The 25,239-nt window shown below is 59.1% G+C and overlaps 1 protein-coding gene across 11 annotated transcripts in view; it reads right to left on the reverse strand.

The window, feature by feature from the left end:
• PKD1 (polycystin 1, transient receptor potential channel interacting) overlaps positions 1-21,401 on the reverse strand; it is a 46,852-nt gene extending 25,451 nt beyond the window's left edge. For 6 of the 11 annotated variants that reach the window (XR_009535807.1, XR_009535806.1, XR_009535805.1 and 3 more), the window contains exons 1-10: positions 20,986-21,401; positions 4,925-4,996; positions 4,733-4,804; positions 4,478-4,647; positions 3,460-4,131; positions 3,178-3,361; positions 1,809-2,029; positions 1,353-1,468; positions 816-942; positions 226-473 (exon numbers count right to left, since the gene is read on the reverse strand). Coding sequence is in view for 7 of the 11 variants with exons in the window: in XM_060124961.1 (XP_059980944.1) it covers positions 226-473; positions 816-942; positions 1,353-1,468; positions 1,809-2,029; positions 3,178-3,361; positions 3,460-4,131; positions 4,478-4,647; positions 4,733-4,804; positions 4,925-4,996; positions 20,986-21,200 (2,097 nt within the window). In the remaining 4 variants the exon portion in view is untranslated. The remainder of the gene's footprint in view (positions 1-225; positions 474-815; positions 943-1,352; positions 1,469-1,808; positions 2,030-3,177; positions 3,362-3,459; positions 4,132-4,477; positions 4,648-4,732; positions 4,805-4,924; positions 4,997-20,985) is intronic. The other 5 variants (XM_060124958.1, XM_060124960.1, XM_060124962.1 and 2 more) reach the window with 2 other exon arrangements.
• Between the last annotated feature and the right edge of the window lie 3,838 nt (positions 21,402-25,239).

The following is a 25,239-nucleotide window of genomic DNA, read 5'->3' on the forward strand; positions in this document are numbered from 1 at the left end:
GGACTTCTGGACACTGGCCAGCCTTGCCCAGAGAGGGGAAGAGTCCTCCTTAAAAGGCAAGTGCAAAGGCCCTGGGGCGGGAGCTTCTCACGGTTGGCAGAGGAGGAGAGCATTGCCGAGGCAGGAGGCGGGTGGGTTAGGGGACCTGGAGGGCTGTGCAGAACAATCTGCATTTTATTTGTGTTTGATGGGGAGGCAGAAGGCACCTAGGCCAGTGATACACACCGAGTACTGGGCAGGGGGGCCCGCAGGCACAGAGAAGAGGAACTCTTTCCACAATGCATAGGAGACCCCAGGGAGCCCCAGCCCTGATGTGGATCCGTTGGCACAGGCCCGAAGGTGGCAGGGGGTGTCCAGAGGCAGGCAGATGTTGGATCTGGGGCACGGGTGTCCTTCTGGTGTGCATGTAGGGATGGGCTCAGTCCTGTTTTCCAGGGACCTACTCTGGGGCTCGCTGCTGTTTCCTGGGGCCCCTGCAAGGAAAAGAGGGGTGTCAGGTACCCCAATTTGCTAACAGATCATAAGGACGCCCTGCTACAACATGAGGTCTCGCCAGGCAGTGTAGCTGGCCCCCACCATCACTCCTCTAACCCTCCCCACACCAGGCCAGCTGACTGACCCCGGTGAGACCCCAGCCCCAGCAAGTTCCCCACCAAACCCATCCTTGGGATCCCCAGCATGAGTTGGCATCTCTGTGGACCCCACTGTCCACCTTAAGGCTGGAGACCAGTCCAGTGGGCAAGGGACCAGCAGACACCACAGTGCAGAGAGGCTGCTCGAACCTCCCAGGTCCCACTGCCAGGATGGAGTCCCACCTGTTCCTCGCATGGCTCGATACACCTGCAGCCGCAGCTGGGCAGGCCCGCCGAGTTCCGGGGTCCCGAACTCGGCAGCAGTGAGGAAGGCTTCACGGCTCGGGCTCAAGCCAGGAAACACCATCACCTGCCAGGGCAGGGGGGCCACTCAGCTCCACTGACCCCGGCCCTCAGCTGGCCCCACCCCGATGCCCAAACACCCACCAGGTCAGAGGGGAGGAGCCACCAGATGGGCCTTCAAGAGGCCCCCACTGGCCTCATTTCACACAGTGGGAGACAATGTCACTCAGGAGAAAAAAATCAGGTCAAAACCATCTGTGAGCAACAGGAATTGTACCTTCATTTCTAAAAAATCCCCAAGCACCAAGAGAAAAGGCTCAGGAGCGTTCAGAGCTCTCCCAATGCCAGGCCTGGGTGCTACTCACCTCTGCACTGACTCTACTAGACGCAGAATGTTAATAAGGCCCAGAAAAAGGCTTCTTGTTTTTTAAAGGGAACTGCAACAGCCAGGGCAAGAAACCTGGAAGGCCAGCCTACCTCAACGGGCTCCCGGGGGGCTGTGAGGGCCTCCTGCTGCACCAGGGGGCTCAGGGGCCCCTGCAGGTCCCCACTGGGTGCTCCCACGAGGAAGTTCTCTGCGTCCCACACAGGGCCTGTGGTGCAAGTGTGCAATGAGGTGCTGTTCCCAGGCCGAGGAGGAGTGTGTTGGGGGCCCAGGGTGGGACCAGACCTGGGACTGAGCCACCTGGCAGTAGCCCCTGGCTCCCTCCACCTGTTTTGTCCAGTGTGGGCTCAGTCCGGGACAGTAGACACTCAGCAAACACCTAACAAACACTGAACAGCTAAGGAATGAACTGGGGTGCCAGGGGCAGCTGTCCTGGCCAGGATGGGAGGAGCTCCCAGGGTGGCCAAGGGACCCTGTATGCTTTGGAGGAGGGGTGTCCTGGGCCAGGGCAGCAGGTGCTCCCCAGCCTCCCAGGGGCCCCAGCGCACCTCCGGGCCGCAGCTCACAGACGTAACTGTGTGGTGCCGAGCACAGGTCCGTGTTGCACTGCCCAGCAGGCCCGAGCCGCACGCAGCGCTCAGCTGTGGCAGGGTGCGGCTCCCCAGGCAGCCAGTTCTGGCAGCTCTCCAGGCTGAAGGCCTCACCCTGCGGCGCTGGGCCCACCTCTACCCCCTCCACAGCTGAGAAGCCGATCCACACGTCCAGGCTCCTGCAGGCAGACAGAGGGAAGAGCAGGTGCTCAGGGGCTCCCCAGAGACAAGCACCCCTCCCTCTGCCCTCTCTCTGGGGGCACCCTCCTCAGAGCAGCCTGTCAGGCAGGCTCTGCCTGTCCCCACTTTCCAAATGGGGAAACTGAGGCTCATACATGACTTGGCAAGCAAGGCCCACACCAGTGCCCACCCAATCACCTATCCCATGGGGCCAGGGGCCCAGCTGAGACCCTCATGGAGCTCCACCTCACTCTGGCCCAGGGCCACATAGACCTGTGTGTGCCCAGAGGTGAGGCTCCAGGTGTGGCATTTGGGGACAAAGACACCCACATATCAGCCCCCAAACAGGCTACTTCCCACAGCTCTGCCAGGGCAGAGAGACCCTCCTGGAGGCAGGGCTTGTAGATACAAGGACAGGGGCAAATATTGGGACAGGGTCAGAGGGACAGGCAGCAGGGGTGGCTGAGGTGCTGTGGTCAGAGCTGGGTGCTGGGGCTGCATTACTACCTGGGAACCAAGTGACCTTGGGCAAGGGCTATGACTGCTTTGGGCCTCGATTTCCCCTCGGGAAGTCCAGGGTGACCCACAGTCCAATCAGTCCCTTCCCACACAGGGACCCTGGGAGAGGAGGGGGGCCAGCCTCCACCCCATCCCGCCCCCTAGCCACTGCAGGTGCCAAGGGCTGAGTAGAGACCAGGCGGGGCCACCTATGGTGACCACTACAGAGCGCATGCCCCCACAGGCCTGGGCAGCCAGAGCGTCCAAGAGGCTCCTCGTGCATGGGCAGCGCTTGGCAGCAGTGACCACCCAGGGGGGAGCAGCAGGAGGAAGTGCAGCCTCCGTGGTCACACCAGAACCTCCCCGGTCCCTGCCAGGAGGGGCCCAGAATGGGACAGTGGGGGCAGGATACAGGGCAGGGGGTGCACCTCCCACAGTGGGCACCCCCGTGTCCACATCTGTGCCGCGAGAGCTGATAGGAACGGCCACACGTGGGCACAACATGGTTCCTTATCCCCAGAGCCAGGCTGGCTGGCTACAGGACCTCCAGATACCCCAATGTGCTCATGCTCCATCCCCACCCCAGCATTCTGGGGACCTCCCCCGACCTCCCAGCCTCTCCGAGGACCAGCGGCATTTGGGCAGGCACCTGGTGACGTGGGAGACCAGGAAGTGCTGGACGGCAGGACTGTCCACCATAGCCAGGGCGGCCCCGGCCCAGGCCCGGCACTGCTCCTGTGCCTGCAGCCAGGCCGCCTTCTCCACCACCAGGCGGTAGCAGCGCCCGTTACCAGGGAAGATCTCAGTGTCCGAGGGGCAGAGCGGATGTACCACTGGGGGGTCAGAGAGCAGAGAGACAAGGCATCGATGTGTGCCCAACCAGGGCTGCCCCACCCACCCCGACTCAGGCCCAGGGGCGGGGCGGCCCCACCTCGGGCTGGCTCCTCGCCCAGGGCCACAATGCTGTAGGTGGCCTCAAGGCCAGAGCCACCACGGTTTCGGACGCCAAGCTTCAGGGTCTCGTCGCTATGCACAGAGGCCAGACACATGAGCTCCAGGGCTACGGGAGCCGCCTCCACCCACACCTCTGCCCAGAGCCGAGCAGAGCCGACCCCCAGGGCCAGCACGGCCGTCACGGGATAGCGCCCAGGCAGCACATAGTGGTGAGTGGCATCCGCGCCAGCAATGTCCACCTCAGGGGAGCCGTCGCCGAAGTCCCAGCGCGTGGAGCTGACTGGCAGTGAGGCAGTGACGTGGAAGGCTGCGGGCTGGCCAGAGGCCAGAGGTCCTTGGGGCCCCACCAGGGCAGCCCCTGGGGAGGCAGGGAAGATGTTCTGGAGGAGGGTGGGCCCCCGGCAGGTGGGGGCGGGGGGCAGTGGGGGGCTGGAGCAGGAGGGTAGGCAGGCCGAAGAGGCATTGGGAGGCCGGGCCAACCCGCACAGGCACCTGCCCTGCTCTGAGAGGGCCGCGAGGCCCCGGCCAGCCGCGAAGCAGAAGGCACTGCAGGCCTCAGGGGCCAGCGGGCCCTCATGGGCAGCTGAGAAAGCCACCAGCGCCACGGCGCCCGAGCTGTCGTCAGGGACACAGGCAACGTACTCCTCACCTGGAAGGGGCAGGCAGGCTGGTCCCGAGGGTGCACCCCACCCCATTCTACACCCCAGATCACATCATCTCCGACCCTCCAACAGCTGCGTGGCGCTCACCCCCACCCCCAGACTGGTTTCCCCGCCTCACACCTACGTGGTCCCCTGGTCCAGAGGGCCTCTGCGACCCCTCCCCCAGTCAGTCTGTCCTAGCCCCTGTAATTATTTCTCTCGGGCAGCTGTTCCCCAATCCCCATCTGCCACCATAGGCTGGAGACCCCTGAAAACCGGCAGGGTTCCCGCCGGCTGCTTGGCCAAGCTGCCCGGCAGGGAGGGGCCAAGTGTGTCCCGCCCACCCGCACTCACCACAGCTGCTGTCCAACAGGGGGCCGCTGAGGAGGGGCCGGCCGGCCAGAGGGCCGGGCCCAGCACACGTGGCCGCCTCAGGCCGCACCACACGGACCTGCTGCTCCTCTGCCCAGCGCGGCAGCCAGGCCAGACCACAGTCACACTCCAGCGGGTTCCCGCTCAGGTTTCTGCAGGGGGCGGGGCAGGCTCAGAGGGCAGGTGTGGGGGCCACGGGCCCAGCTGCCGACAGCCACCAAAACCAACAAAACTTACATTTCACTTAAATTAAATAAATTAGCAAATATTCCTTCTTCTAATGTAGAAATCTTGTTGTTGCTTATGTCCCTAAAAGAAAGGAGAGATTCGACATTGTCTGACGCGAGCCCCCTCAACCGCAACAATGACAGGCAGCCGCCACCTGCCCAGTGCGTGGAATCCCGCAGCAGCCCTGGAGGGGACACTCACAGCTCCGTCAGCGCCGAGAGGTTCGCCAGGAGCCCGATGTCCAGCGCTCGGAGCAGGTTGTGGGAGACATCTCTAGAGAGCAAAGCAGCTGCAGGTCAGTGCTGGGGCCCAAGCCATGGCACAGAGTCCACCCGGGCCCACCTCAGATGCTCTCCAGCTGCAGCCTCCCACCTTCTGAGCTCCCTCTTCCCAGGGCCAGAGGTGGAAGACCTGAATGAACTCTCATCTGGAGAGCCCGAGGCAGGAGAGAGCTGGCCCCTCAGCACTCCATCCATGCCCTGCCCCTTCCCCTCCCACCCCCTGCCCCCTCCCCCAGCAGGACTGCACCATGTAGGGCAGGCTTCACCCCTCCACACAGGGTTCAGAACACACAAGGAAGCCCAGGGGTTTCCAGGGCCGGGGGCCCAGCTGCTACCAGCTGGAGGGTGGGGGGAATGTGGCACAGACCACACAAACGGGAAGGGGGCTCTGGTGGATGACCCCATAGCAGAGCAGTACTGACAGCCCGTGCTAAGTCTCTGGGGTCTGGGCACCAGAGTTAGAGTTGGATCTCCATAATCCCAGGCCCTCAAGGTCAACAGAACCATATCAGAGAACCGAACATGGTGCAAGACACGGGAGAAGAGTCACGGGTTCTCAAAGCATGAAACTATGAGCAGAAATAAAACATCAAAAGCCGAAAGATCCAACTGCACAAAAACATGCAACTTACACACAAAATATCATAAAATCAGAAAACAAACTACAAGCTGGGAAAAGCACTAGCAATTTAGATGATGGATTAAAGGCCCATAATCCCCTTTCCACATATGCTGTTAACAAACCATAAAGAAAGCAAGTTACTCCAGGGGGAAAAAAAAGGCTAAAGATGAAAATAGGCAAGATTAACGAAAGATATACAAATGTCACAGATACACAGAAAAACACCCGGTCTCATAACTGGAGAAACACCATGAAAACAGAACAACAGCACTTTTTGTCTACCATCACCCCCAGTGCAGGTGACGTGGTGGTGACACACCAGTGACTACACTCCAATGACTACATGACCCCAGCCCCTCGCGAGTCTTTCCGAGGATACACTCTCTAGCCAACAATTCCACCTCCCCGCCCGGCATAGAGGTGGAGGCCAGTCACCCGGCCCGTCCACCTCCTGGGCAGGGACCCTGGACCAGCCTGACTCAGTGGACACCTCCAGTCGCCACTCCTCCCAGGCCTCCCTGTGCTCCCACAGGTCTATACCTCCCACCATAGTCTCCAAACTGACGAGGCCTGGGCCTCCCACCCTTGGGGCCTCTGCCCTTCCAGGTGTCACTCTGGCCCTCTGATGTCCCCAGAATGCCTCTCACCAGGTCTGCCCTTCCCTGGCCTGTCAATGCCTCCTCCAGGCCTATCTGTCTCCAGGTCCTGTCAACCCAGCTCCTAAAACATTCAGACTCCCCCACCCTACCTGAGCCACAGCTTGGTCCAGACCCCCATCCCTGGGCACCCGCCCAGACTTCACAGTCCCTCTAATCCGAGCTCCCGTGGCAGCCTGAGGGGTGTCCTGAAGCCCAGCTCCATCAGCCACCCTCTGGAATGGGTTTTGCTCTCTCCAGCTGCCCCACATACAACAAGAACTTAATAAGAACTGGCTGGTGTGAAGACAAGGCCCTCCTGGAAGCCAGGGGCCTGAGTGCCAGCCCAGACCCCAAGACCATGCCCAGGGGTGGTGCTGGGATGCCTGGTATGATACCTCTGCCTGGCTCACAATGTCCAGGACCACTTCTGGAATGAGGCTCAGGAAATGGCCCCCACCCCAGCCCCTGACCACTGCTCCTTCCTGCGGACCTGCTATCCACATGGGGCCTCATGGCCACCTATACCCAAATACTGGCTGGGGGCCAGTTCTCAGTCAGGCTGCTCACGTGATCCTGGCTTCCAACACAGCCAGGTGGCCACCTGGGGGACTTCTGGAGGGGTACCACCTGCCTGCAGGTGATACGAGGGAAGCCAGGCCCAAAGGGGCTCCTGTCCCCCTCTGGCCCCCACCAAGGGAGTGAGGAAAGGGGGACTGGACGCACTCAGCTAACCCCTGGGAGCCTGGTCTCTCCCTCTGCATAGGGGGCAGCCATCGGGAGACTTGGCACTGAGTGGACGGCACGTGGACATGACATGCTCAGCCGATGCTGGCTGCAGCCTGCCTGGGGAGGCAGCAGGCCACAGGCAGCCTCCAAATCATAAGGCCTCAGGCAGGAGGGTACAGGCAGTAGGTGGGCAAAGGTGGGCAAGACCAAAGTTCTCCCCTGAATCGGGGGCTTCCTCAAGAAGGGCTGTGAGTAGAGCCTCGGGCACAGTCAAAAGAGCTACATAGCTGCAAGGGGCAGGGTCCTCCCAGCAGCGGGACCTCTGAGACTGGACAGGGGTCCCACAGGGTCAGGGCTGGGGCTGCAGCTCCTGCTGGGACCACATGGGGACGGAGGCTTCAGCCCAGAGGACCTGCAGCCCCATCGCTGCTCTGACCAGTGGCCTGACTGTGCAGGCTGGGGGGACACCTGATTTGGCAAAGGCTCTATCCCAGCAACAAGCGCAAAACGGCAGTGTGGGTGCCACCCAGTAACGCCGCATGCCCTGAGAGTTCAACTGCTTTGGGCACCAGCACAGCCACATGCACGCCCCGAGGCACAGACGTCTTTCCCCTCACCCATGAGATGTGACAGGAGCTGGTGAGCAGGTGTGGCTCACACCCCCGCTTAGCCACAGAGGCAGGAGAAATGCAGCTGCAAGATGCAGTCCCCCCGCTCCCCGTGACTGTTCAAACTCTAAAGAAAGCGCTGGAGGGGTGCACGGTAATAACCCCACTCCTGAGAGCAGGCAGGCCCCTCCATTTCCCACACTTTCATTCTGCTCTTCAAGCAGGAGAAAGTCGGTGCAGGAGGGGACAGACAGGATGCCCAGCAAGACCTAGAGCGGGGGCTTCAGAGGGGAGCAGACGGCGATGGGCTGGGCAAGGGGGGCCAGCAGCCACACCAACCGGGGAGGTCAAGGCAAGGCCTCCTCCACTCCAAGAAGCGGCACGGTCCACTGACAGTGGGCTCAAGGCTGGAGCTCCACCCGACTCACCCGAGCCAGGGGTCCCAGACAACCCCACTGAACAGCTGGGTTTCCCATCTGGATACTGGCGGGTGTGTGTGCGCGCATGCAGGTCCCTTCCCCCAAAGGCTGCGTGACAGGGAGCCCATGCCCAGAGCATGGGTCCCAGGAACTCCAGAAGCAGAGACGCCCTTGGGGGCCAGGGGACATAGTGACAGGACCCTCTGGCAGGGTCACCTCTGCCCCTCACAATGGAGCCTAGCTTCCCCCTTCCATCTGGCGGTGCCACTGGGTAAGCCAAGCTGGGCGCTCACAAGCAAGCCAAGAGCAGTGGGGGAGGCAGCAGTCGGCCTTCCTCCGGGGTGCTCCGTGCCCTCCACAGCAGCCCCGCCCAACCCCGGCCGGCCGATCCAGCGCACAGACTGGGAGACCAGGCCCAGCAGGATATAGGAGACACAGGATTTGCGTGTGTCATGGCAGCTGCAGCCGCCCAGGCCTAAGGGAGCCCATGGCGCCTGCGCATCACTGTGTTAAGCCACTGAAGTTCGCTCAAAGCCTTTAGTCTGTTGCTGAGGAGTGAGCACGATGCCAATGCACGGCCGCAGAGCCCTGGATTCTTAATGGTTGGCGAAGATTCCACATACAAATTCTTTGAGTTTATCCTCACTGATCCGTTCCATAAAGCTACAAGAAGAAATCCTGACACCCAGCGGATCACCAAAGCACGGTGAGGCTCTCGCGGTGCAGCCTGGAGAAGGCATAACGCTCTCCAGCACTGCTGTTACTGCTAACGGAAGCAATGCTTGTAAAACTCCTACCTAATAAACAATTTGGGACAGTCTCATCTGCTTTAAAAAAAAAAAAGAGACACACACATGGTGTCTCCCAGTACAGGCCAAGGCCCTCTACCACTGCACATGAGCATGTGTGCCCAGAGGTGGGCTGCTGGGGCATCCACACCATCCCCGCGGTGGGTTGAGGCAGGCCAGGAGACCAGGGAAAGGCAGACAGACTCCACCCAATGTCAAGTACAACGCACCAAGTGGGGACGGCTGTGCCATGAGAAATTTCAGTGAGACTCAAGCAGGGGCTCCTCTGAGGCTAAAGGGAGGACAGCTGTGGAATCCGTGCCTCTGAGAAGTAGAGCTGCAGGGGCCCAGAAGCAAAAGCCCTAGGCAGTCAGATGATCCAGAGACGGGGACTGGGGGACAGTGGGACACAAGGGTGAGTGCAAGCATGAGACACCCACCAGGGGCACCAGGGACAGCTCCCCAGCCAGGGCCTCAAGCAGAAGAGGAAAGAAGGAAAATCCCTACAATGTTTTTCCACATCCCATTTTCTGGAAAATCCATCATTAGCGGCAGCTGCGGGGAGCCATCTGCGGTGCCAGAAAAACCAGGGCAGGAGGAGGGAGCCGGGTCTACCTCAGTGTCCCAGCCAACGCCCACCCTGGCAGGACACCATCATCCCTGGCCTTACTGGCCCATGGCTCTTGGCCATCCTGGGCCCAGCTAAGTCTTCTATCCAGCTTGGCCTGGCCCAGCTGCCCCCGGGAGGCTTTCCCCCCGACTGACGAAGACAGCCTCACCCCGTCATGAGTGCTGGCCACGTGCTCCCCATGCTCCCAGCTCCAGGGAGCCCCTTCTCCCCAGGACTCACCTGGGTCTGGTCAGGGCCCACAGTGCAGAGAAAGACCCTGCCCGGCAAAGCTCCTGCAGCCTGAAGGCAGAACCAGGACAAAAGCCAGGTGCATCACCACAGGCCAGGGCTGCCTCGGAGCATCCGTAAGGGGCGTGCCACGGGTAACAGTGTGGTGGGGGTGCAGAGAGGACACTGGAGGAGGGCCTCTGGAGGCAGACACTGGTGGAGTCCTCACCTGGCCTCAAGGCCCTGAACAGCCACTTTTCCACATCTCCATCTGCTTTTTTATAAAAATAAATTTATCTTTGGCTGTGTTGGGTCTTCGTTGCTGCGCGTGGGCTTTCTCTAGTTGCGGTGAGTGGGGCTACTCTTCGTTGCAGCACGCAGGCTTCCCATCGTGGTGGCTTCTCTTATTGCAAAGCACGGGCTCTAGGCGCGCAGGCTTCAGTAGTTGTGGCAGATGAGCTCAGTAGTGGTGGCTCGCGGGCTCTAGAGCGCAGGCTCAGTAGTTGTGGCACACGGGCTTAGCTGCTCCACAGCATGTGGGATCTTCCCGGACCAGGGATCAAACCCGTGTCCCCTGCATTAGCAGGTGGATTCTTTTTTTTTTATAAATTTATTTTTTTTAATTTATTTATTTTTGTCTGCGTTGGGTCTTCATTGCTGTGCACGGGCTTTCTCTAGTTGCAGCGAGCGGGGGTTACTCCTTGTTTCGGTGCACGGGCATCTCACTGCAGTGGCTTCTCCTGTTGCGGAGCACGGGCTCTAGGCACGCTGCCTTCAGTAGTTGTGGCTCACGGGCTCTAGAGCGCAGGCTCAATAGTTGTGGCACACGGGCTTAGTTGCTCTGCAGCATGTGGGATCTTCCTGGACCAGGGCTTCCCGGACCAATCCCCTGCATTGGCAGGCAGATTCTTAACCTCTGCGCCACCAGGGAAGTCCCTCCATCTGCTTTTGCCGTCACTGTTCTGGGGGAATGCCAAGGCTGCTGTGGGCCAGCCCCATCCCACCCCCAGCCCCTCGGGTTTCCACTGCACCCCCCCGTGACATCATCATAGTCACTGACGCCCTGCCCCCCACTCAGGTTCTCTCTGTCTTACAAAGCGGGGCGGTGGGGAACACAGCAAGCCCAGGGAGCCACCTAAAGGAGCGCAAGGAGCCCAGCAGAGCTGGCAGAAGCAGCAGAGACTGGCTAAGCACCACAGCAGCCAGCCCCCACTAGGAAGAGAGCCAGCACCCAAGAGGTCCTAGGCCAAGCAGAGTCCACCCTCTGGCCATGTGGACCCTCCCAGACCCCTCCAAGGCCCAAGCCAGCAACTTCCAGGGACCCCAAGTCTGGAGGGGTCAGGCCAGCTCAGGGGGAGGGGTGACCTGGGGACCACACACACCACCTGGGGACAGGCACACACGCACAACAGCACAAGACACGTGTCACCTCCCTGGGCACCAGGGACCAGGCTAGCCCACAGCACTGGATGGAGATGGGGGCTTTCTCATACCTGGCTCGTCCCCTCCTGTTCCCCCTCCTGACCCGAGACAGTTAAGTGTGTTGGGGGAGGAGTGAAGACCCCTGTTCTACCCCCACACCTGGGCCTTCCTTCTCCTCTTCCCACAGTGCCCAGCTGTCACTGGAGAGCCCAGTCTGCCCCCAGCACTGGACTGCCCCAACTCCCCCTGCCTTCCAAATCAGACATCCAGCCTCCCGGGGGAGTGTGTCCTTCTGGCTCCGATCTTTCCTATTCCGAGCAGGAGCTGGGGGTGGGGGAGAACCCCTGCTTCCACCACCAAGCTGGAGGTGTCCAGCGGAAGGTGCTGAGGGGCCCCCATCCTGTGGACAATGGTGGCTCCCCCTGACCTCCCCACACAGGGCTCAGCCCCTGCTCACATCCTAGTTCTCGCAGAGGGGCAGGGAAGGGTGTCTCAGGGCCCAACAGGGAGAGATGGGGAAGGGGCTGTTAGATAAAGCCGAGTGGGAAGAGGTGTGTGAGGTGGAGGCCAAGGAGAGGTCGTTTTTGAGCCCTGGGTGGCTCCAAGTGCAGTGCCTCCTAGAGCTGAGGAAACGGAGGCTGCAGATAAGCCAGGACCCTGCCCTGCAGCCCCAAGCAGCCTCAGTCTCCTTCTCTGTCAAGGCGGGGGAGTGGCCAGGGTGCCTGCTCCCCAGTCCAGATGCCAGGCGGGGTCTGGGGGCCAGCCGGAGCCCCCAAGGAAACATCTGCACATTCCAGACGCATGTGGTCAGCAGTGGAGGCGAGCACCAGGCCCCAGCCCAGCACCCCACCCGGCGCTGGCCGCCACGCTGGAAACAGGGCTTGGGGGGGAATGGGCTCCGGAGAGGCCGCCTGCAGATGTTACGTAACCACTCTGCCCGAGCCAGCAGCTGCCTCCTCCCTCTGGCAGGACAGGACAGAGCTGCGGCAGAAGGCCCCCCACTCCCCATCCGAGGCCTAGGGCTCCTGCTTCCCGCTCTCGCTGGGCTTCCAGAAATGCAGCCTCAGCTGCCCTGTCCTCTCCATGGAGGCCCCAGGGCTCCAGGGAAACAGGCTTCCCTCAGCCCAGCCACGGGGGACCCCCAACACATCCCCTCAGGAGCCAGGTTGAGGCAGAAGGGATGAGAGGCCACAGGCCGGTCCCGGTGCCCTGGGACCCCACAGGCTGGTCCAGACCCCACCCACATGCTCGGCTCCCAGTGCCCCCACTCGACGCCGCGGTAACGGCTCCTTTTGGCAGTGGGACGGGGTGGGTTAGTTTGAGTCTAATAACCTCACTCTGTCTTCATTCCCTTCTATTTATGGTGAGAGAGGCTGGCTTCCAGGGGCGGAAATGATGATGTTTAAATTAATGAATTCAAGTTTTGGAGAGAGAGCCGATCTGAAGAAAAACATGCGGAGAGGGTGAGCTGCAGGGGTGGGCAGGGGGCAGGCTCTTGGCGCAAGGGCATGGAGGGGCCAGCCCGAGCCACCCACCCCCATCTGGCGCCAAACTAGGGCCCAGAAGGGGGGTCTGGACCTCAAAGACAGGGAAAGGCCTGCGAGAGCCCCCTGGCGCCTTGTCCCAGGGCGTCGGAATAGGAGGTGGCCTGTGTTTCCCTGAGCATGTTATGGGCTCCCTCACCAGGCGTGGCCATCCCACGACTGAACCATCACCAGGATGAGACACAGGCGTCTGGTGTGGTGACATCCCCTGCCCAGGAAACCCCTGGAACTACAGGCCAGGACAAGGAAGGGAGCCCCGAAGAGGGGCCTTCCCAGATCAGCCTACAAAGAGGCAGCCACCGTCAGGGCATTAATAAGACTGGGGGCAGGGGGTGGCGAAGGGCTAAGAGGGGACCCTCCCAGGAGAGGGCCCAGCTTGCCCCTCCACCTGCAGCTGGGGATTTGGGGCCACTCTTCAGGGCAAGGGGAGGAAAAGGACCAGTACCCATGGACACTGGCGCCCATGTGCTGCCTTCAGCTGGGATGTCCCTCTGCACTCTGGCCCGTCACAGTCAGCCAGGGCAGGGGCTGCGCCGACCCCTTCTACAGATGGAAACGCTGAGGCTCCAGGAGGCTGCCCTCCTCACCCTGTGGTCGCTCCCAAGAGTCCGAACAGTGAGGGACAAAGGTAGCTGGGGCTCTCCCCATCCTGGCCTGGGAGCCGGCACATGGCCTCCAGAATTCCAGGGGCAGAAGCATCATCCAGCGTGGCCAGCAATCCCGTCACCCAGTCAGCTGCTGGGCACGGCCACTGGGCTATAGGGCTCAGTTTAGAGGTGCAGGATCTGGAGGCCCCGGGTGCTTTTAGCCTTGCCCAGAGCACTGGCCCTCATTCCTCGCCTCAGCCAAAAGGCAAGGCTGGCTTCTGCCCCGCCTCAGGACAGAGCCCTTTCCAGGGCAGCCCCATAGGATCCAAGAGTGGACTCCAGGCCTGCTAGAACTGGGGACACACTTTGCCAGGCCTGGGCCCATGGGCACCTCAGAGGGAGAAAGAGCCCTGCCCACTGTGGTCCCCAAACGTAGCCCCCTCCCTGGCATGGGCGGCTGGGTACCACTGGGCCCTTCGGCAGAGACAGCTGCCAAGCCATAAAGAACGAGGTGTTCCGGGAAGAAAGGACGTGAGCCACATTTTCCAGCTGCGATTGCCCGACAGCGAGACTGCAGGCACGTGGCCTGGCCGGCCAGCACGGAGGGTGAGCCCCAGCGCACCCATCCCAGGCGGCGGCCGCCACCCCAGACAGCGCGGCCGGAGCAGGGTGTTTTCATTCCAGCACTCCGTGGGCTGGGCCCGGCTGGGTTCCCGTTGTGGCGCTGGCCACCGCAGAGTGTTCCGGAAAGGAAAATGTGTGTCTCATCCAAAATGGCTTCCTCACTTGAAACCAAACCCCAGCCGGGATCCCCCTCGGGAGCCAGGGTCCCCACACACCCACCTACATGGCACAGGCCCCCCCGGGTGGGGGGCGAAGGTGGCGGCACCGCCACCCGGCCAGCTGTCACAAGATGGCAGAGCAGCCGGAGAGGAGCCCGAACCTAACCTCTGAGGCAGAAGCCACAGGACGGGTCTGCAGAGATCTGGGAAAGGGAGACCGAGTCTGCGCACGCTGGGCACACCTGACCCGAAAGCGCCTGCACCAGTCAGCTCCTCAAGGGCCAACTTGAGGGCTGCAGTGAGCGGGGCAGCCACGGGGAGCACTGAGCAGCTCGAGTGTGCGCAGATTCCAATGGTGCCTCATCAGCTCAGGGCACAGAACAAGGTGTACACGAGAGCTCACAGTGCGGTTTATGCCTCATAACTTCACCATGTTACACATCCACACATGAAGGCATCGAACACACAAATGCATAAAACAGATAAAAACACAAGAGAAACATGCGAGGCATGATACATCCCAACAGCCACCTGGCTTTGCGTTGAAGTCACCTCTGAGGCCAGACCAGAGGAGGCAGGAAGGCTTCTGAACATGGGGCCTCCTGGACTGGGTGCCAAGGGGTGTGTAGGAGCCTGCCTGCCCAAGGCTAATCTGTGCGTTTCCCATCTGCTGCAGCATTTGGTCTGAGCAACACAGTCACGGGCACATGTGCACCAGCTCAGGGGCACCTCTCCTCAGGCTTTTTGTCTGCTCTGTGGCAGGGCAGGTCCTAGGGGCCCAACTCCTGCCAATGCTTGGGTATAAGGTAATGGGCTCTGAGAACACAGAGAAGGGACAGGGGGGCCACTCTGACAACAGTTATGATTATCGTGGCCACCATCAACTGAGTCCCGTGGGTGCACCATACACCCTCACCTCTGACGCCCCACAACCACATAAGGTTCATCCACTCATGGTACCCATTTTGCAGGTGAGGCAACTGAAACTCAGAGAGGCCGAGTGACTCAGCCAAGGTCATACAGGAAGCGGAGGAGCTGGGATGTGAACCAGGTCTGACCCAGAGCCTAAGTCCCCTACTCCTGTGTTCCTTGCCTCCCTCCTGGAACCAAATAGAAAGTCAGTGGGGAGGACCAGAGCAGGGACAGCCAAGGGAATTTCAAGGAGGGAGCTGGTGGGAAGGGCTGGGGAGGGCAGGCCCAGGCAAGCAGCTGGGGCCTGAGTCCAGAGCCCACCTGGTCCCATTCAAACATAACCCAGCCCCACTCAGGGATGCCCCCACCGCCACCTCTGTCTGCTGACGAAGCAGGTCACTGGTGCTGTACCCCAGGCCCCCGAATGCAGTTCCAGGGATATGTCCCAGAGCGTGCTGATGAAATCACCTCTCTGCCACAACCTACCAGCCACGTGACCCTAGGAAGTGACTCAACCTCTGGGAGCCTCAGTTTCCTGGTCTGTAAAATGGAACCAAGTGTGGTTCTAACCCAACTGCATTGGGGCAACACATCACAAGAAAAGGGCTCAGCAGAGAGTCCCCACTCATGGCAACCGTGGAGAAGACAAGGCGGCTGCAGAAGTGGGGTGCACCCCTGGGATATTTTCTTCAGACATTTGTTTTATAATTCACATACTATAAAGCTCACCCTTCTAAAGTTTACAATTCAGTGGTTTTTAGTATATTCTCAAGGTTGTGCAACCACCACCACCATCTAATTCCAGAACATTTTCATCCCCCAAAACAGAAACCCCACAATGCTTGGCCACCATCCCCCACCCCCATCCCCCATCCCAGCTGTAGACACTAGTCTGCTTGTGCCTACATGGATTGGCCTGTTCTGGACATTTTTTATTAGTGCAATCATGCAACATGTGGCTTTTTGTGTCTGGCTTCCTTCACTGAACATGTTTTCAAGGCTCATCCACCCTGTAGCATGTATCAGTACTTCATTCTTTTTCATGGCTGAATAATATTTCATGAACAGACCACATTCTGTGTATCTATTCATCTCTTGATAGACACTTGAGTTGTTTCCACCTTACAGGTACTATGAATAATGCTGCTACGGGCACTTGTGTACAAGTTTTTGTGTGGACGTAGGTTTCGTGTCTCTTGGGTGTACATACACCTGAGAGGAGAATGGCTGGGCCCTATGCTAACTCTATGCTTAGCTTAATCTTCTGAGGAGCTGCCATACTGTTTTCCAAAATGCTGCCCCATCCTACATCCCCACCAGCCGTGCACGAGGATTCCAATTCCCCACGTTCTCACCAACACTCCTTATTGTCTGTCTTTTGGTGACAGCCATCCCAGTGGGTATGAAATGGTATCTCATTGTAATTTTGATTTGCGTTTCCCTGAAAGCTAGACACTGAGCATCTCTTCATGTGCTTATTGGTCATTTGTGTATCTCCTTTGGAGATTGATCTGTTCAGATCCTTTGCCCATTTTTTTAGCATTGAGTCATAAAGGTTTTTATGTATTCTAGCTACAAGTCCTTCATCAGGTAGATGGTTTGCATGTTTTCCCCACCCTGCAGTCGTTTTGCAGGTGTGTTCACCCTCCTGGATGGTGGCTGTCCTCACTGCTCCCAGCTACTGCCTGGCTCCTGAGGGTTACTGGCACTGGAAATGCTCTGGTGTTGGTCCCTTCGTGTCCCCAGGTGTCACAGATGAAGCTGAAGCCTTCCCATTCACCTGCCTGACCTGCCAGGGGACCTTACAGAAGGCAGTATGTGCCCTCTTGTCCACAGTTCAGACAAATCTGCAGTCTGTGTCTTACCACAAAACTAATGTTACATGTGCACTTAGTCTGCATTTCCAAGTGCCAGCTATCATATGCAGCTCAGGTAATGTGAGGGTGAGACCAGCTGAGTACGCAGGACACCCAGGGCCTCCTGAAACCCACTGTCTCCACGCCCCAGCTAGTCTTCTTTCTAGAAGATGCCAATCATGACGCTTCTCTCCTGGGTCCCTCAATGCTGCCCCCCTGCTCTCTCGATAGAGGCCCCACCTCCCGCCCCTCCATCACCTGGCACCTCTGAGACTCTACCAGGCTGTCCCCTCTATCTGGGACGCTCTCTCCCAGCCCCTGCATGACTCCTGCGTGAGCACTGAGTCTTGGCTTCAATGTCACCTACACTGGGGATCCTTCCAGGGAGCCCCTCCAAAACGGCCTCCTCCTTATCATCTGTCTTTTGGTTTAACACTAGCTCTGCTGTCATAAAAGCCTCAGAGACGTGGGCCTTGAAGACCCCTGGCACAGGGCCAGGAACACAGCAGCCAGGCCCTCCCTCTGGTGAGGGCCCAGAGACAGGGCCCTCCGCTGCCCCGCCAGCCCTCAAGGCAGCCACGTGCATGACACCTGCAATTTAACACGTTACACACACGCCAGGCCCACGCCAAGCCCAGGGGTCTACTCCCTGATGTCCATCTTCCCTCACACCCATGTCCTGTGCAGGCCCCGGGGGCTGAGTCGCCCAGAGATTCCCCTATTATTTAGGGGCACAGGTAAGGAAGGGCGAGGCCCTGGGTGCCCCCAGCCAATGGAAGACCCTAAGGCCCCAATATTTTAATCAGCAAACCAAGTGCCTATTGAGTCCCTGCTCTGAGCCTAGTCCTAGACCCAAACATTCACAAGACAGTACGAGGCCCACTTTGGGCCCCTGGCCAAAATTAGCAGCTCACATCACCTGAAAAGCTGTCAGCCAAAAGCAACCACACCTGAAAATGACTGACAGCACCTGGAGCAGTGCTGTCACATCTAGAACTCTCTATGCCGTCTCGTCCAACATGGTAGCCCGCTGGCTCTGTGGCTCGAGCACTTGAAATGTGGTTCACCATACAACACAGCTCTGGACCTGACCATCAATGTACAGGAAGAACACCAAGGGCAGAGGGACACACAGAGACACAATCCAAAAGAAGGTGCCGTCGGAGCCGGTTTCTTCAATAAATCGCACAAGAGGAAACAGATGGAAGGAAAGCCTACACATCCACAGAGATTTAAAGGACATCAACTAACCACACTGCCACTGCGTGGACCTTATTTGGGTCCTAATTCAATCTACTAAAAAAACTGAGACAACCACAAATTTGAACACACTGGACATGCAAAGTGATCAGGGTATTATGCACTGTTTTAGGTGTGATCGAGGTGTCACCATACATTCCAAAATGCTTACAGATCAAAAGTAGGATGGCTGGAATTTGCTTCCAAAATGGGTTGGGGTGGGGTGGAGGTGTGGAGGGGTAGGCCAGGCCACAGGGCAGTGGGTCCATGAGGTTCATCACACTATTCCTCCCACTTTTGTGTATGTTCAAACTCTCCAGGATAAAAGCTTTAAAAATAGGAGAGCAACAACATTTTACTGAGTAACGTCATCTTTTTCAGGCTGTCATCTCCCAGCAGCATCACTTAACCCAAGAAAGGCTGCGGTCTCAGACTCCTGGGCTATCCTGCATGCCGAGGCCCAGGGGCCCCGAATCCCCCACCAGCCAGCCCCTGTCCTCCCACCCAAGTCTGGACACAGCTGTCCTGCCACACCTCAGGCTGGCCAAGGAGTCTCAAATGGAGGCGTGGCTGCGAGACACTGATGACAGAGACGCCAGGCCTGAGCCCGCTAGAGGAGGCTGCTGGTGACACCCAGGAGGCAGGGGTACTGGGGCCCCTGGACACGCACACCCTCACCCGGGAGGCTCCCTGGCATCTCTGAGCTCAGCCCTGCTCCCTTGGAGAAGAGAAGCCTCACCCACCTCCTGCTCCCTGAGGAGGGGGTTTGCAGGGTGGACAGGCAGAATGGCTGGGGCAGCCCACAGAGCACAGATGGTGGCCTGAGGGACCGGGGTGAGGGGGCCTTAACATTTGCACCCAAGGGCCCAGTTTACCATTTTGCACCCAGTCCTCTGGAAATCTCCCAGAGGCAGCTTCAGAGTGTCAACAAGAACATGAAGTCTCCTCTATTCCCCATCCCCCTCCTCCCAGAGTCCCATCATCACATGCTGCAGGGTCAGCAACCCTGGGAATCCTGCTGGCTCAGGCCAGGCCACCAGCTCCCTGGACCTCCAAAACCCAAGACCAGAGCCTAAGGGGACACATGCAAGGCAACAGGCTCAGGCTCCGTTGCTATGCCTGGGAGCCTGCACCCTGCTGCGGGCCCCTGGCCAAGCTACCAGTGCCGTTTATTTCCTGGACAGCTCCTGGATGCCAAAATGCCGCCAGGTGATGAGGAAGCGGAAATAACCAGCAGGAGCTGGGGCCTGACCCCCCAGCAGCTCTCAGCCCACGAGAGATGTATGTAACCTTACTCACAGCATTGAGAAACAAGGAGTGGCGTGGATCCAAAACGACTGTGTGGGCACTGGCTCCAGGCCAGAAGCCCACCTCCACAGAGACAGCCGTGATGGCAAACACTTAAGCTGGCAGGGAGCAAGATGACAGCGTGGCCCCATGGCTCCCAGCCGCTGCCCCTGGAGAACCTGGTTGCCCCCAGCCCCCAGCCCCAACCCCCAGCAAAGCCCCAAGGAGGACCCATCCAGGAAAAGCACCCACCCCTGCCCCACCCGCCAACATCCAAACTCGTCTGAACACTGGCCATGAGGGTCCTCCTCATAAAAGGTGGCCACACACTGGAGTCACCCAGGGAACATTACAAAACCAAATCCCAGGTTTAATAAGCCTGGGGATGTTAAACCCCCACCAAGGGATTCCAGCATGCAGCCAGGGAGTGATGGAGTCCTGGCTTAGGTGTCTGCAAGTACCCAAACGGGGCCGGAGGGATGTGGATAAGCAGGCCCTGAGCCTGTCCCCATCTCTGGGGACAACCATCTGAAAATCTCAGTCCCCTGAATCCCTTTCAATCCAACCCTCAGCTCCTCACAGTCAAACCCTGCCTCTGCCATGTACTGGCTGTTACTTGCTACTTGTGCTTGGACAAATCACATCACCATCACCTCTGGGCTGTTTTCTCATCTGTAAAATGGGCATCTTCACTGTACCTCACCTCAGAGGATTAGGATGAGGGTTATGTGTGACAGTTCACAACCAGAGCTTGGCACAGGTCCGGGCTGGAGGCAAGCTCTCCATAAAGACTGCCTGTTATTATTTCTGCCAAAATGCAAACCTGACAATTGCTTTTCAGCGTTTTAAACCCCTTCATGGGCATGCTACCCCCCTACTGTTCCCAGGATAACATCAGAACGCTAAACTGCACAAATGAGGCCCTTCATGACGCCAGCCCACCACCCATCCTGCTCCCACTCCCTCACACTACCCCTTCCTCCCACAGCTGCCACACTGGAGGTGTACCCCTACACCCACGTTCGACCAAGTCCAGCCTCCAGTCCTTTGCACACATGGTTCTCTCCTCCCTTCCCCTAAACCCACCTTCCTACCCCTCAAATAACAGGCCAATTCTTACACATCCATCAAATTCTTGTCCACCCCCTCCGGAGAGCCTTCCCTGTCATCCCAGATAGAGCTCTCCACCTCCTAGCTTCCTACTCCTGGGCTCCCAAGTGCTGGGTATGCCCCCAGGCCAAGCTGCATCCTATTAAGCTCTAATTAGAGTTTAAGTGTTTTTCAGAGACCTTCCCGCCCCGCCTCCGCACGATGCTACAGGCCCCCAGTCAGCTGGCGTTAGCGGAGCCCCACCGGGTTGTGCGATGTCTCTGCCTGCACAGAATCCGGTATTTTCCTATTTCCCTCTGGCTGAGGCCAGGCGGGCTGAGAGCCGGCCCCGGTCCCAGGTTTTCCTTATTTAGTCGGGCCGACCTCACTGCGCTGGAGCCTCGCCCTGGGAGAGGCCTGGCCCGCACTCCGTTTCCCCTTCTAGAGGCCGGGGACGCGCCCACGCCCTGTGAGGCCCGCCAGGCCGGCGGCCTGCCCGGCCGGCCTCTCCCCGAAGGGTGCAGGCGCCCCGCGCCCCGCCGGGCCCCGGCAGCCGCCAGTCCTTGCGCCCGCCGGGCGCCATGGCAACCGCCCGGCCCGCGTTGAGGGCGGCGGGTTACTCACAGCGCTGTGGCGTCCGCGGGGATGCGCAGCGCGGGCCCGAGCGTCCGCAGTCCGCGGCCGGAGCAGTTGACGCGGCAGGCGGCGCCGGGCGCCGGGCCGCAGAGGCAGGGGGGCGCGCACGGTCCGCAGCCGCGCCCGGGGACCCCCGCCAGCGCCCCGAGCCACAGGCCCAGGCCCAAGGCGAGCGCCAGGCGGGCGGGCGCGGCGGGCGGCATCGTCAGGGCAGTGCAAGCATGGCCCCGGCCCGGTCCCGAGGCCCCGAGCCCGCCCGGCCTCGGAGGCCTCGGCTCAGGGTGGGCCCGCGCACGGCATGGCTGGGCGCGGGAGGGGGATCTGGCGGCGGCGCGGCCGCGGCCTGTCTGCCTGCGCGACGCCCGCTCGGCACTCTGGCCCGGTTCTGAGTCCGCAGCCGTCCGCTCGCGCGCTGGCGCTGCAGTGCGGGCCGGCCGCCGGCTCCTCCTCCTCCCGGCGCGGCGCGGGGCGGGGCTCCCTTAGGCACCGCCCCCTGCTCCGCCCTGTTGGGCGCGGCGAGGGGCGAGCGCCAGGGCGGGTCGCCCCAAGGCTCCGCCCTTCGCTCTGCAGCTTGGGGGCCTGTGGGGCGGGGCTAGATGGGCGGGGCGCCTGGAGCTCCTCCCTTCGCACAAGCAGTGGGCCGGGCCTCGGGCTCTGCTCCCCAGGGAGCGCCGGTCTAGGTCTGCGCTCTTCCCCCTCCCCGCCGCGTGCGCCCCTCCCAGACCTCACTCAGCGCCCGAGCAGTGACAACACTGAAAACACCAGCCGGGACCTCCGAGCGCCCGTTACGCGCGCTCATCCACTCCCAGCGCCTCTGTCCCTCTCCGCCACCGCGGTTTCCAGAACGCCTGGCACACAGTAGGCACTCAATAAATGCGCATCGCCTCCTCTCGTGGAGTTACCAGGGCGCCGGCGAGGAGTGGCGGCTAGCTCTCGCTGTCACGGTGGTGACGCCCAAGTTGGGCCTCACCTGGGCGGTGAAGTTCAGCCTCCCGGCCTCCCGCCGGCCGCTGGGCATAGGCTGCGCTCTGCGAGCCAGGAAGCCCACGTCCTCCCGCTCCGGCCGCAGTTTGCCCGCTCTTTCTATTCACGGCGCAATGTACTCTGTGCTGTGACTCTGCCAAGGGAGATTTTGTTTCTCTGTGTGCGCAGGATTTAATCACGAAACTAACGCAGGTGGTGGGAAGAATCCAAGCCGAACAACATGGATGAACCCTGAAAACATGCTAGAAGCTAGACAAAAAGGACCACATATTATATGATTCCCTTTATTTAAAAATGTCCAAAACAGGGGCTTCACTGGTGGCGCAGTGGTTGAGAGTCCGCCTGCCGATGCAGGGGACACGGGTTCGTGCGCCGGTCCGGGAAGATCCCACATGCCGCGGAGCTGCTGGGCCCGTGAGCTATGGCCGCAGAGCCTGCGCGTCCGGAGACTGTGCTCCGCAACGGGAGAGGCCACAACAGTGAGAGGCCCGCGTACCAAAAAAAAAAAAAATGTCCAAAACAGGCAAATCCATAAAGACAAGAAGTAGATTAGTGGCTCCTGGGGCTGGAGGGAGGGGGAATGGGTAGTGACTGCTAATGGGTGTGGGGTTCCTTTTGGGGATGATGAGAACCTTCTGGAATTAGATAGTGGTGATGACTGCACAGCCTTGTGCAGTGTACAGGCTAAATCACTGTGCAGTGTACTAAAATCACTGAATTGTGCTTCCTAAAAGGGTGAATTTTACGGTATGTGAATTATATCTCAACTTTTAAAATAATGAAGAAATAATAAAATTGTTTGACCATTGGGCCACGAGTGGATACCTGACCCACCCTGGTCAGATGAGTCCCTCCTCCAGAGCCTGGATAGAGTGGTCACAGGGAGGAGGTCCCCAGACCCCCATGTGAGCAAGGCCTCTGTACCACTGTCTGAAGACTTGGTGTCAGGCCTCAGCCTGAGACTTCCCAGCTTCCTCTCTGTGCTCTGTCTCTGCTTAAGCTAGCTGGAAACCTCAACTAAACCCACAGGTGCTGGGCCCATGTCCTGCTGCCACTTGCTGGGGGAGTCCAGGCAGGACCACTGTGGGGCACACTGAAGCTCTGCTATTCACCTGGGCATGAAGCAGCACCCAGATGCCTGCCTTTCTCATCTGGGTAATGAGAATAGTAAACCTACGTTTTAGGGCTGGGGGAAAATCACAACAGCTCAGAGCCAGCTCCCAGGAAAGACCCAAAGAAGAAAAGGTCCCCAGCACAGGCACAGGCCAGGGATGAACAGGGAATAGCCTGCCATGTCTCACAGGTCAAACAACCCAGGAGCAGACAAAGGATCTCCAGCCTGTGGCCTGGGGTAGGGGAAGGGGATGGTCCTGCTCCAGCAGCTGTGGTCCATTCTCAAGACTCAGTTCTCACAACCCCCTTTGTCTCCAAATCAGTATCTTGGAGCAGTTTGGGGGAGTGACTTAAGTTAGACATGAGGAGGAACTTCCATCCTAACAGGGAGGGATTGTGAAATCTGCAAACCTTTTGGGACTCATGAACCTTTTTACACAGAATCACAGAGGGAGTGCTTGGGAACCCAGTTTGGAAACACTGGCATGGGGGCTAAGCCAAGGTGGGGTTGATGGGATGAGACAAGGGGAGGGGGAAGGAGCAGGAGGCCCAAGTGGGAAACAGTCTCAGGACTGGTTGTGGGAGAAGTGGGAGGAGGAGGAGGCTCAAATGATGCCCTGCCTGGAGGTTGGGAGCCAGAATGGGTGGAGAAACTGTTTGCTGGGGGAAAATGGGGGATGGGAGGATGTCCCAGGGAAGGAGAGATGTGGAGGGAAAGGTGAGGATGGGGTTCTGGACAGATGGTGCTGGGGCCACTTGAGAAGGTACCCAGAGCGTAGCTGGAAGTGGGGTGTGAAGCTGGAAGGGGGTTGGTGAGCGCACCTAGGACAGGTGGAAAAATCCAGAGGCAGGGAACCCCAACCTAGAGTTGGGGAGGAGGGAGACCTTAAGGGGAGTCTAAGTGAGACAGCCAGAGAAGTAGAAGGAAACTGAGGCACAGTGTATGGAAGTTGAGGGAACAAGTACAGGGGAGAAGTCAACAGGGGCTTGGGCTACAGGAACAGAGCAGGGCTGGGCAGGCGCAGCTGAGAGTCCCTCCCTGATCCCCCCACATACTGCACAGGCCCACATGTACCTCCACTTGGGGCTTCCATAACTCTCTACAGCCTCACACCACCTGGACTTTCCCCATGTTCTTTCCTTTGCTTGGAATGCTTTTCCATCCCACCCCATGCAGACTCAGCTGAGGTGCCTCCTCCTCCAGGAAGCCTCCCCAGCCCCCATCTCATGCTCATTCACATCACACAGCCATTCAGGGGACACATTTTTGAGCTATCTACTGCAAACCAAACATTTGTCCCCCAGTTTGTCAATACCCCTACTGGACAGCACTCCTCAGGGTCAACCTGTGCCTCCACCCTGCCATGTTGCTGCACGAAACTGAAGGCATCGTGTTCACCAGTGACCTTTACTGAGGGCACGTTGAGTGGAGGGGCTGGTAGGAAGACATATGCCAGCAGGTTGGTAGTAAGTGAGGGGGTGTAGACATGGCTTGTTTCACTGTTTCTAGAAGATTAGACATGAAAGAAAAGAGTCAAGGGACAAGAGAGGGACACAGAGCAATGGCAAAAGTTTTTTATTTTTTTAAATATATTTTTAAAAATATTTTTATTTATGTATTTATTTGGCTGCGCCGGGTCTTAGCTGTGGCATGCGAACTCTTAGTTGCAGCATGTGGGAGCTAGTTCCCTGACCAGGGATTGAACCCAGAGCCCGCTGCATTGGGAGCGTGGAGTCTTAGCCACTGGACCACCAGGGAAGTCCCGAAAGTTTTTTAACATGGGAGAGACTTGAACCACTTTCCAGGCTAAGGGAAGAGTGTCAACAGAGAGGGAGAAGCAGACCACAGAGAAAGAAAAAGACTGTGTGCACAGGAAGTGAAAGGATTAGTGGTGAGAACTTCTTGAGAGATTGGAGGGAGGAAACCCACATCCTTCAATTCTACACCCATTCATTCATTGCCTTATTCCATTGTCTCTTCACAACTCTGGGAGGTGGATTCTATTATTATTCCCTCTATTAAATGAGGTAACTAAGGCACAGAGAGGTTAAGAAATTTGCCTGGTCACACAGCAGGTAAGTGAAAGGACAGAGATTACTTTCCAAACCCAAGCTTTTAGTTCCAGTCAATGACAAACTGATAAG

The sequence above is a fragment of the Lagenorhynchus albirostris genome, chromosome 15 (assembly GCF_949774975.1).
Source record: "Lagenorhynchus albirostris chromosome 15, mLagAlb1.1, whole genome shotgun sequence".
Lineage (NCBI taxonomy): Eukaryota > Metazoa > Chordata > Mammalia > Artiodactyla > Delphinidae > Lagenorhynchus > Lagenorhynchus albirostris.